We start from the raw sequence: 12,819 nt of genomic DNA on the forward strand, positions 1-12,819 counted from the left end.
CATTCATTAACCCTCTGTAAGACCAGTGCATACTTGACAACCCATGAACTTCCAAAATTTGGGAGATTCACCGAGTGGAAACACGTGCGTATGTGCTCTGGAGGGGAGGGGGAGAGAATAACGCCAACAAAAAAAGCCAAAATTTTTTGGGGGGCCACAGTAACATTAGAAACAGTTCTGAATGGCTGTCAATACAGTTATTAGCGTCTCAGCGCTCGTACTGTGACTGGAGACAGTATGTGCATGTACAGTTAAGGAATACTGACCATGTCCCATGACAGCGCAGCCTTTCCACTCTCAGTATGCTTCACTACAATATTTTGCTCATACATCTGCGATAACACTACTGTACTGGGGCAAAGCTGATCTTAAAAAACATGGCCATAATGCAATGCACATTTGACCCTTGCCACACTCGTGCCCCTCAACGGATTCCTCGATATTAACTGAACCGAGTTAGACTTGTTAGGCCTACACTGCTTACACACAAATGCTTTGTATTTAAATCTAATGTCAGCTAGCTACCTAGTATATGATTGCAATTAAGTTGCAGTTGTGCTGCATGACACATTTTATATTTTTTCACAGTGATGTTTGGGACAACTTTTTGGGAGATTTATGCCTGTGCCCGTACAATCGGGAGGACCGGACGGAATTCAGGATCCCTCTCCCGGGCAACTCAAGAGAGTTGCCAAGTATGCCACTAGGACATATATGTCCGAATTCGATACATGCGTGAAAAGACTTCTCAGCATTAACATGACACTAAATTTCATTTGTTAGGTGCTGTCCTTTTTCACAAGCTTTCAACACTTCATGCGAGAATAGTTTTAGGAGTGGGTACTAGGCAGTGACAAGTGTGCAAGAGCTGGAAAAATTGTTCTCATTGGAAGGCCTACTAGATTTGGCCCTCACTTGCTCACACGAGGAAACTTTTCAAGGTGCCCCGCAAATTATTCCTCTTTCCCACATTTAGATTTACACATTTAGTAGCACCCATTTTTGTATCTTGAGGCTAGAGTGCAAAACTTGTCCTTGTGAATGTACATGCAAAATCTTGCATGTGAAGAAAGGCCCAGATGCTATAGGTGTTCGAAGCATTGACGACAAGTGCACAATAACTTTTTAAAGTCTATGGTGTGTGCTGTGCAACTTACATGTGCATTGTGCTTCGATATGTTTCACGAAAAAAGTAGGGAGCAATAATTTCACACTGAGACGCCTAGAGTGTACTGGGACAAATGCATCCAGTTTTTTGAAAGACCATTTAGTGTTAGTGGCACAAATACGTCCCATTTATCTTGCTAAACAGCTTTTTGTATAGAAATGAAAATAGTAGTAAAACTATTTCTATACGCAATCCTACACAAAAAAACTTCAGAAGCTTTGTAAAAAATATACATTTCTACAAAGGTTATTTATATCTTGATATTTGGAACTTTTTTTTAATGCCGAGAACAAAATTTTGAATGTGACCATACTCAGTATTATATTGACCTAGAAGGTTAAAAACAAATATAAATATTTAAGAACTAGTGTTTTGCTGCCTTACACAACGATCTTGAAGGTGTGAGGTTTTCGTGCCATTAAATACAGTCGAATGCTTCTCAAGCCATCTGCTGCCTTTTACTGCAGTGTCAGCTATTACTACAAAATAATGTACTCACAGTTATCCATAATAAATAAAGGAATTTGAGACTATGTACAATTAGTCATATTACAGCAATGAACACTATCAGTTCTAGATTAATAAACTTCAACCAATTTCAAAATACACACTACCTCAATATCATAGCATGAAGGAACTTCAGAAAAGAGGTACGAAACAATATTAACCATAATAAATAGCAACATAAAATTACTGAAGCTTGCACATTGCTGCTCATGAAAATTATAAACCAAACACACACACACACACACACACACACACACACACACACACACACACACAAATAGCTCTAAGCAAAAGGTAGCAAAGTGAGTAAAATAGCAAAGCAATAAGCTAAATGGCACTTTTATGACTTTAAAACAGACCTCAATATCATCATTATGCACTAAAGCTGGAGTGCTTCAGAACATTCCTGCAATGCTAAAAAGTGGCCTTTACTGGGAGCACAGGCCGAAAAACTAGCACCAAAGGCGTCACAGATTATGGCTGTTTGGTTGACATTGGTGAACAGTTCCCCCCATAGACAAGAACTACACATTACAAAATACACAGGGACTCAAATACATGAGAATGCTATAATATATGCGACAGCAGTGCTGCCATCTAAGGTGCAGCTAAAGTGCTAAATTCATTTCCTTCATTTCATGAAGAAAATGAATTCAAATTCAAATCTTCATCTTCTTTTTATAAACACAAAGTTCTGAAAGCCAGTGCAAAATACGGAAAGTCCAAGGTGATCTGTGCTCTACACAATCTGCCCGACACTTGTTTACACTAGGCAAGAATAAGAGCTGAGAGTGTGTGTGAAGATATCTTACACTTATTTTATGGTGTAAAGCAAGATAGGCCAAAGAGCACCATAGCAGATGTTTTCAGTAAAGATGCACAAGCTATAGGTGTATGTCAAATGTGCTAATTTTGCAACATGCTTATTCAAACCATTCAAAATAAACGGACCATGGCATGTACACTTGTATTAAGCCTGCATTGTGCTGCAATGTTAGAGCTGCCGCTTTCATTTTCATGCACTAATCACAAATGGCAGCACCCCATCATTTCAGTACAATTTAGAGGAAAGCTGTTGTGAGACAGTGTTGCTTCATGATGGGCCCTCACAGATGGGTGCTAAATGTGCATTCAACATGCAAAAAAGAAAAAGCAGTGGCTATGTGCCATTCGAGTTCTAGCGATGACCAAAATTCAGCTTTTGTCAGGGAGCAAAAACAGAAAAACCGCTGCTGCATCATGCTACACAATAAAGGTTTGTTACATTAGACAGGTTTAGTATAGTGTGTTTAACATAGTAGCGGTCTTAGCGGAACAGCGGGATCAAAATGTGCATGTGCAGAATGCTAAACGACCCGCAGTGTTTAGCATATGCACATCATTTCTCAGATTTAACATTATTGTCTTTGCGTAGTTTACTTAGTTTACGCAAGACATAGCGGCCGTCATGCCTGCCTGCTTGGAACTGAATTTGGCTTTGTTTTTGTAGAATTAACTTAGTTCATAGCAAATGAACATGTAAAAGGCTTTCGCTTTATTCTCAGGCTGCTTTGATAAGAGTATTGTGGTATAACCTTGTGTCGTTTTTGAGATTGGTTCCCATTTCGAAGGCGTCAAGGCCAAACGAGATAAATGAATAGATACTCTACGAGTGTCTGCATTGAAATAGGTCAGTGGGTTGCACCATCAAGCTTTTTTTTATATTGCCTTGTGTCCTATCTATCTTGGGGGGCAAAAAAACCGAGAACACCATACGAAGAATTCCCAGCATCAAACTTTCGGAACGACTATTGGGAGGAGGAGGAGGAGAAAAAACATTTATTGAGCTCTAGAAAAATTTGATGAATTTTGCAGAGAACTATTGGGAACTTTGTTTTTGTATGCCTCCATTGTTTGTGCTCTCCCTACTTTTCTGTCACCAAACCTCCAATCGCATTTTACTAATCACCACTGCAGACATGTTTACTCCAATCGCATTTTACTAATCACCATTGCAGACATGTTACTTTCTCCCTGCTATCCCTGAACCCAAGGGCTTTAAGGAGGCCAGAGGAGCCTAAACTGACAGCTGGGTAGATATCTTCACATTCTAATAAAATAGGTTCCATCTTTTCCCTACCTTTACCACAGCAAGCACAAGCTCCGTCTTCCTTGGTATACCTCGCTTTATAACTACGTGGTCTAAGGCATCCTGATCTTGCTTCAAAATTTTCGGGATGGCAGCACCACCTATCAGTGAAGTTAAGAGCTATATGCAATGGCATATGGCCTCTGAGAATGGGCGATTTATAAAACCATGGATGACAGGCTTGTACTGATCTCGCCATGTATCTGCAGGCACGGAAAGTACAATGCGCTCCTATCTGTCATTGTGCTGAGTAGACCATAAATATGATCGCTTTGACGCAAACAAGGAAGGATGGAAGAAAACAAGGGGAGCACCAACCTTCGACTGCTTATTCTCTACTGTATCACATGGAATATATACATGCAGGCGAATGCACAACATACCAAACAGCTTCATCTGCGCAACACCCTAATCACAGCAAGCTATCAAAATACCTTCTTTCTGCATGCAAAAGTAAAACTGATGTGTCACTAATACAAGACGAACCTCACTCTTTAATATGAAACGTCTCTAAAAATTCATGTGTTGTCGTGTCCCTGCTTCTCCCTAAGGCCAGACTGGGTGATGCGTAAATGAGCGTGCACGGGAACATGAGCTGTCACTGAAAGGTAAAGACGGAGCACACTTTCCTAAGCACTGCAATTCACATCGGTGTGAGCCACGACTGGACAAGATACTGATTTTTGGAAGAAGCAGGGACACTATGGCGCGCGAATTGTTAGAGGCATTTCATATTAAAGAGCGATGCCATTGCGCTGCCTCTTTCACTTTACTGACGTACACGCAAAGCTTGGCAAACAAATAAAATAACTTATGTGCACTAAGCATGCATAACACTACACTATCATGCTATACTAAAATTTACATTTTGCAAAGCTTGTATGCAGAACGATAACACTATTACCTTTAACTCTGTTGTTACGCTAATGTTAAACTAAATCACTATATTGTCGATGCATAGCTTGCTCGTCTATAGGACGTTGCTGGAATATTTTTCAGCATGTTACAGTTCTGCTTTTTTATGATGTTTGGATGTAGCTGAGCTTCAAAAGCCGCCCACCATCCCTCAAAAAAAAAAAAAAAAAAACATTATATATATATATATATATATATATATATATATATATATAATTGTGGAACAAAAGAAAACATTGTGGAGGTGGTTAAACAGCTAGAATTGGGCCGAAATTGAGTACAGTTTACAGGTGATCATGCTCACTCTTCTATATTTGCAATCAACTAATGACCAATGCTTAATCTAAGGCGATTATGTTATTTGCACATGCATTCCATAGTATTAAACAGTACTGAAATATTTTTTGTAGCCAACCTGTGCTTTGTTATCTAAGGTGCGCTACTCAAAATAAACAAGCTACTTTTATTACATCACTTCTGCACTCGCCTCAGCATTTCCAGCTTTGATTATGCATCCTTGACAGTTCAATGGCATCCACATTCATGTAAAACGTGCACACAGTAATGTAAAAAGAAAAAAAATAAAGCTTACTAGTCTACATGAACTTTCTACGTACATAGCTCCTTTGCACTAAGCATGTCCACAACTACAGTTGGATATAGCTTACAAGAGCCCCTGATGCTCTGCCTCACTTTCCCCACTATTTGACCACTACATATCTCAGACAGTCCCCTACTTTGTCCTTACCCCATTAAGGGAGAAAAAAAAAAGAAGAAAAAGAAAGAAAGAAAGTATCTGCACCTTTTAAATACTAGAGCCCTTATCAAGTGCAGACAGCTACATGTAAGGGAGCTCCACCCTGCATTACTGCCAATGAATCTGGCAGTTAGCAACACAGTGCAGTCTCCAATGTGTCAAGAAAGAAGAAGAAAAAAGTGTAACACAACACAGCTGCACTAGGCTTTCTTGAGGCTTCAGGACACTGTCACATTATTGGATTTGGAGTGAATCCTGACGGCTCAGAGGGCAAACCAATCATCCGCAACTGTGCGGATGCCCTTGGCACCTTTTCTATCTTTTTGGCTGCACATAAGCACACGCAGAGCCCTTTGTCTCAGGGGGACTTCGGGAACGAGGCTGCAGTCAACAAGGCCACCAATGAAGCAGAATTGGCAATGGTGACCAAAACAAGAGCGGCACACAAATGCCTTATGGTTGCTGGCTGCTCATTTGTACACACATGTGGTAAAAGAGGTGGTTGGAAAAGGTACCAAAAAAGGGCAACATGGGATGCTTTCCATAGACTGACTGAACACAGGAAGCCATGTGAAAAGCACTAATTATGCACTTGCAGCAAAGCAAAAATGCTACGGCATTTAGCAATGTGTGATTCCTTATCTCCTTGGGCACATGTTGCACATTACTAAAGTACTTTCACCACCAGTATGATTGAACAAGGCTTTCACTTTGTGAAACAAGGCTAAGAGTCTATCATTCACTGTCAGTGAGTAAAGGAATGAAAAGTGAAGGCTATAACACAGAGTTCTGATGTAGGGGGCAAAGACAATGTCAAATGAAACACCAGAGTCGAAGTAGCATTTATAATTATCTTTACTGCCTATGTGCCATTGCCTTCAATAAAGATGAAACATCCTCTCGAGTTATCAGCACCACCATCAAGGAGAGGTCATTACTGGTCTCTCCAAGACATTCTATTAAAGCTCTCCTAAGCCATCCGATGCCAGTAAATCATCAGTACAGTTCTACGATAGATAAACCAGCTTGACAAGGCTGTTTGTCTTGAAAATTGTGCAGCGTTCTTTGAGAACCATCTTATACCCGTGCTATGTGGGCTTGCTAATGACAAATTTTAATCCATTTGCGTGATGCCACATGGACAAACCTAATGCCATTTGCCTTAATGTCATTTATTATATAATGCATTCACCAGAACTCATTTGACTGAGAAATGTATACCCTCGACTCCATAGATTGTGTAGTGCAGTATAACTGAAGTATCCGAAACAGTCTCTACCATGTAAAAAATAATTTATACATAACTTTCAGCTCCAACACTCCTGCAAGTTGTTGTACTTGGTGAACTTCCTCAGGTCAGCCTTAGAATGGCTTCGACAGGTCAAATACCATTTTGATTTTGGGCTTTAGATTGGACTTTGAATGGCTGAAGTTGCTACGGTGGGTTGAAATGTTTTGAAAGACGGCAATAAAGTCAAGCTAACAGCACTATAGCATGTCTGCTTTTAAAATTCACTATTCGTGAGTGTGCAAAGTAAACTCGTAAATGCATATAAACTTTTTATTTAGTGCCTTAAAATTTCTCACTTCAGAACATGCTGTCATTGACACCACCACATCAAATGTCATTAAAATTTGGCCGTGTGGCAGCTCTGGTGAAAAAATGTAATTAGGGAACTCAATGAACTAACAAACGAATGTCATCTTTTATGCCCGTGTGGCACGGGTATTATCCTTCCTTGCTACCACCACACACGGCCCATGTGGTTGTGAACTGGGCAAGTTTACTCTATATGTTTAATGCTTGCCGAGCTACATCCCAGTCCACAATTGCATAATCTTCAAAGCTTTCGTGAATCACACACTTACAATCACATTAAAGACAAGGTGCTGTACATTTACCAATCCAATGAACCTATGTGGCTGTATCTCAAAGCTTTTTAAAAAGTCAATTTACAATGCTGGTAAGGCTTTTGTCTAGTTTGTTTATTGCTAATATTTCAAATATTTGAGAGTAGCGTGAAGAACTTCGTCAACAGTGAAGAAATGCTATGGAGGCAATAAGGTAGTAAATAAAGTCCCAAACTTGACAATGAGCTACAAATTGATTTTTGCTACCCCCCCACCCTACCCTCCTATCTCTTCATTTGTGCACAAGGTATCACTCTCAAAATGCCAAAGCAGCTCAACAAAGAGCAGTTTCCCAGTGCTTCCTCTACCCTTCCTTTACTCTCCCCTGTGGCTTCATAGAACAATGCCCAGGCAGAGATAAATATGTGCAAAGAAAAAAGAACAAAGGAAAGCAAAGGCTAACCTGCAAACACACATAATAAAAAAAGGAGGGGGGATGTCACAGCACTGTCATTACCACTCAGGAAAAACTTGAAACGGGGCCAGAGAACAACAAAAACAAATGCAAAACACCATATGCTGTCATCTCAGTGAGCTGAGTGAGAACAGCCTCGAAAGAATGCAAAAGGGCTGCTGTCTGAAGTTTTTACAGGCAGGAACTTTACAACCTCATGATGGTAATGAGAATATGGTGTTAACAGCAGATATTGCAGCCAATAAAAGCAATAGTCAATGTAGAAAAAAAAAAAGAGTGTGAAGTCCATTGTAACATCAACTGATGCATGAAGCAAATCTGTTCAAACAGACGTCCCGTTAAACGTTTATTTCGCTTATGCTGACGTCTGTCCTTTTTTTCTTTTCCTGAAACAAAATGAGATCTGGCAGAGAGTAAGTAGCACAAACGTTTGTTTTTGTACTCCAGTGTGTTTCCCAGGGTCACTGTCGGAGCGAAAGTGCGGCCTTGCAACAACGAAAGCTCACGGCAGACCGACTTTGGGTCTGCGAGCAAGGAGAGCCACAAATTGAACTTTTGTTCGAAACAAACCCCGACCATCCGTGAGCCCGAGCCGCTGGCGCAGCAGCGCAGTTAGTGCAGCGAAACAATAGGAGTGGCCCTTCCGGACGGCGCAACTACAATGACTGCGACCGTTTTCGGCGCCAGCAACGGAACAGTGCACGCGCTTCCTCGCAGCGAAGCGTAGTGTGCATGCAGGCAATTCCGTCGTCGTTCGAGGGCACTTTATAAGCGCGTTGTCGCGTAAACGCGGTTCCCGACGCGGACGGTGTGGTGACACCGGTGTACCGTGCGTCACGCAGGCTAGTTTTTTCCACCGACCGGGGTCACGCCAAATGATGCATAACATCTATTGCAGTTAAAGAGCGGCGCACTTCCCCCTCGTTTCGACCCTGCTAGCGATGGGAGAAGGCTGTTACACCTGTTACACCCAGGGAAGCTCAGCTCAGAGCGACGGTTGCTGCATGCTTCCCTGCGCTAGGAGTTTAGTGTTCGGAAAACTAGCGCGCGGCATGAAGGACGGGCCACCCGCACTCGCTGCAGTTCGCGGGTCAAAAAAGTGATTCGAAACGGGGCGCACAATGCGGGCGGACGGGCTGGCAGCGAGCGGTTTAAGTCGCCGGCGCAACCTGACAGATCGAAAATCTCGGGCGAACGTCCAAGTCATACTTCGCTTAATGACGTCACCTCGCGATGCCGCGGCTCAATAGGGTCTTCTTTTCGGGGAGCTCTCCGAAGAGAGCAAATAAAAGATGCGCGATAAGGCCCCAGCACCGCGCGACGCACAAATCGATCACGGCTAGCACGTAAGATGCGGGCCTGCCCGTCGCAGCAGCAAATGGCCCACACGCGCGTTGCTTGCTTCCGTGGAACGAAAACCGTTCGCGCTGGAGCCCATCCAAAACGAGCTGGCTCACTTCGTCGCTTTCTCTCAGTCCCCCCCGAGTTAAAAGGTTAGCGTTCTCATGCGGGGGCAGGCGGCCTCAGCAACATGTCGCAACACGATTATCCGTGGCGTCCTAAACTTCTAGATTTTCTTCTTACTTTTATTTTTCTTTTATTTGCCATTGAGTTGATGGGGCTATAGACTAGTTGCGTTCTGCAGTACACACTACAGAACGAGCGAGGGAATCCTAAACCGCGTTTAACACGAAAGCAAAGCCCGCAAGGAAATTAGTTTGCGATGGAGGGCCCGGTGGCAAATGAGAAACCGCGGCCTACACAAACTACCACACTAGAGAGCGCCCAAACTTCTGAAGGCGTTAGATTGTTACGTACTAAGCTATAGCAGCGTAAAGGTATAACACAACACCGAGTTCACAAAGAGACGGGACTTGTTTCGTTAGGATCGAAACAGAGAAACCGCCGACAGGATTTCGCCGGACAAGGTTGTTTCGCATCACATCGGGGCAACACACATACAATTTTGCAGTGCTTGAAGTTCCACCGGCTTTGTCTTGCTTGCACCTCGGTGTACACGAGGCTAAAGTGTGAATTAATCATAATTAAAACAAAGATGATGACACAGTGACTTACCTAGTCGTAGCTCTCCGAAGTTGCCGCAGCCGATTTTTTTGCCCACTTTGAAGTTGGGTCCCACCATCAAAACACCGGAGTTGCTCGATCCCGTTGGCCTTGTCTGCGAATGCATAGCTCTTGCGGCGGCCGTCGTTTTGGATGCACGCTTGGGAGTTTCGTCTCGGGGCTCCCGGGAATCACGTCTTTGCATCCCTGCGGCCGGGAACGCCGAGAAAGTTAGGCTTAGGCACTAGGCTTAGCCTACTGCTCTGGCAGCGAGTGGCTATGGCGCTAGCTGGCGATGTCATGGGTGGAAGTTTGATGACGGTAGCGTGTTGAACTGAACTTCCATCACAGCCCGACACCCAGCGAAGAGTTGACTCCTGTTCTCGTGTGCCAAACTACGCACAGACACCGCTCGAAATGGCTTTTCTTTCTTAAATCACAACGACGCACTGGGCCTCTATCCACAACAAAGCCAGAATACTCCATGAAACTGGGCCCAACCTACCCAGAATGCATTTCCAGAGGAACTCTTGGCCACAACCTTCCGCAACCACTTTGCAGTGTAAGGGACCAGTAACGATGGCAGAAGCTTCACCACTTTCTCTTGAGACGTCAGTTCATCACTAAACAGATCGTCAGTCGTGCATTTTCAACTCACTACACCGCTACGATTTCAGAAAAACGGCTTCGGATGTTTCGGAACTCCGCTGCGAAATCACCTCATAAACAAACCAACTTCCGGTGCACACCGGAGCGAGCTCCTGTATGTATTACGCTAGATTTAGGAAATAAATTTTTGACAGGAGCCTAACACGACCAGTGTTTGGTACTGCACCTAGTATAATGCACAGACTCACATTTTCGCTATAGCACAGGTGACGTGAGACCACCGGAGGAACGAGAAGCTGCAGCAACCGCTTCCTAGTCTAGTTACATGTTCTGCCGCACAACACTAGGCGGCGGCAAACGTTTCCTGTAATCATTCAAAACAGCGCTTCGCTTGAATGTTGTTGGTAGTTAGATGTTTCCGTCGACGACAACTAGTTTAGTGAGCTGTGAATATCGCCTGCATCTTTTATCATTGATGAGCCAGCATGAACAAAAATTATCTCATCGTCACTTCGATCCTGGAAGGTGAGACACTTGTAGCACGCTGAGAAATAGCGTAGTGGGAGCTTTGCATTACAGCATGTATCTAGGTGCCACAGCTAAAATTTCTCTTTCGAACATTTTCTGAATACGCATGTGTACATTTACTTACAGGAAGACATTTCCCAACCAGGCAAGGCTGTGACATTGTGATAGAAGCCAGCTTCGACGGTGAAGTGCTGACCACAGACCCTGTGCCACACTCCGGTCGCCCCAACTTCAACACGGAGTTGGCATGGGGCGTAGATCGCCGAGGTCTTCATGTGCACAGGCTTCACAGGACACCTGTAAAGCTGCAGTGCTTTGTAGTTGAGCGCTCATCAAGAAAGAAGGATCGCGTAGGGTACGTGGTGCTCGAGATACGCGGCATTCCGGAAAGTGTAAGGGTGAGTGACATCACATTCTGCATCTGCGGTCGTGCCAAAAATGTTTAAATAACTACAACATTGTATTTTTGATTATTACTATATATTTATATATCTTTCTTGTTTGTGCATGCGGAGCTCACTCGCAGATTACACCATTGTGTGAGCTCCATTTCTTGCTTGGAAGGCAAGAAATGGATTGTGTTACTGTGCAGCCTTTTTAAGCATAAAAGTAGTTGTAGACTCTTCAGGCACCATCTGTTAACGGTCACAATGAAGCGGAGGAAAGTGAACAAGGCTATGCACTGCTGAATTGGAATTGAACCCTCAACTTGTCAATTCTGAGGCTGGTGCTGTACTGAATGCAACATGCTCTCAGAAGTGGCCCAGGTCTTGAGAAGCACATGTTGCAGGTTGAAAGAACAGTAACTGTCTTGAAAGTCAAGGCAGACAGATTGTGGAATAATAGATAATCAAGTTATTGCTGCATTCAGTGGTTGCGAGAAAGATAATGACCAAACAGGCACAAAGTGGGCACACTAAATGTAGGAAAACATTATGGCAGCAGTTTAGCATTCCATCATGGTAAGGAACTTGAAGATGGTGACAAGTGCACGGAATCTCTTTAGAAGAATGTGGGAGCCTAACATTGAGAATACCATACTTTAATGGCATTGTAACAGATAATGGTCCACAGTAGCATCAGACATATTCCCGGTAAAGCTGGCTATGCTGCACCATAATATATTTGTGAAACTCGTTCGGACGTAACTAAAGCTTGCAGAATACTTGTAGTTGCATGACTGGTTGTGTTAAAGCTGCAATCTTGTGCAAACATCCTTCTTTAGCTCAGTACATGAGATATGGATGGCACAAAATGTGATGTGTCAGCAACTTAAGGAAACGCAGTAAGACTTCTTCTTGGGCAAGTTAGTTGACATGTATTGAAGCCATTGTAGTGCAAAGAAACTCGGGCTAAGAAGAGGAAAGGACAGCATGAGCACTAACAACTGGCTTATTGGGTCACCCCATCAATCGACACTTCGATCTGCTTATTAGGTAGCGACACATGCCTTTTTGAATTTTCTTTTTCTTTGCCATGAACATGTACGCATGTGCTATACTGTGTTTATCTATTCTTTCTTGTTTTTCTGGGGCGACCCAATAAGCCAGTTGTGAGTTAGCGCCCGTGGTGTACTGCCCTCTCCTTTGTCCCTGTTTCTTTGCACTACAATGGCTTCAGTAAAAACTTAAGGAAGAAGCATTCGGTTCTTACATTTACTTTCACACATGACATCGTCAGCCTAGCTTTCTTTTTTCATTGCACAGTGTAACACATTTTGAAATATTTCTGCAGGATTGTGTTCTACCCTAAGAAAGATGCAAGTTTGTTGCCAGGCTGAATGTTTATATGCAACATTGAACAACTTACTGATTTGA

General features: G+C 43.0%; 2 protein-coding genes across 3 annotated transcripts in view; one reads left to right on the top strand and one right to left on the bottom strand.

Moving 5' to 3' along the window:
• gish (casein kinase I gish) overlaps positions 1-10,364 on the bottom strand; it is a 62,545-nt gene extending 52,181 nt beyond the window's left edge. For both annotated transcript variants that reach the window (XM_050189636.2, XM_055077317.1), the window contains exon 1: positions 9,878-10,364. In XM_050189636.2, coding sequence (XP_050045593.1) covers positions 9,878-10,070 — 193 coding nt within the window. In that variant the 5' untranslated portion in view covers positions 10,071-10,364. The remainder of the gene's footprint in view (positions 1-9,877) is intronic.
• Positions 10,365-10,842: 478 nt separating this feature from the next.
• Positions 10,843-12,819, top strand: part of LOC126542518 (centrosomal protein of 120 kDa-like) — a 54,116-nt gene continuing 52,139 nt past the window's right edge. The window contains exons 1-2 of the mRNA XM_050189630.3: positions 10,843-10,999; positions 11,129-11,400. Of these exons, the coding sequence (XP_050045587.1) occupies positions 10,960-10,999; positions 11,129-11,400 (312 nt within the window). The 5' untranslated portion in view covers positions 10,843-10,959. The remainder of the gene's footprint in view (positions 11,000-11,128; positions 11,401-12,819) is intronic.

Source organism: Dermacentor andersoni, chromosome 2 (assembly GCF_023375885.2).
Source record: "Dermacentor andersoni chromosome 2, qqDerAnde1_hic_scaffold, whole genome shotgun sequence".
NCBI lineage: Eukaryota > Metazoa > Arthropoda > Arachnida > Ixodida > Ixodidae > Dermacentor > Dermacentor andersoni.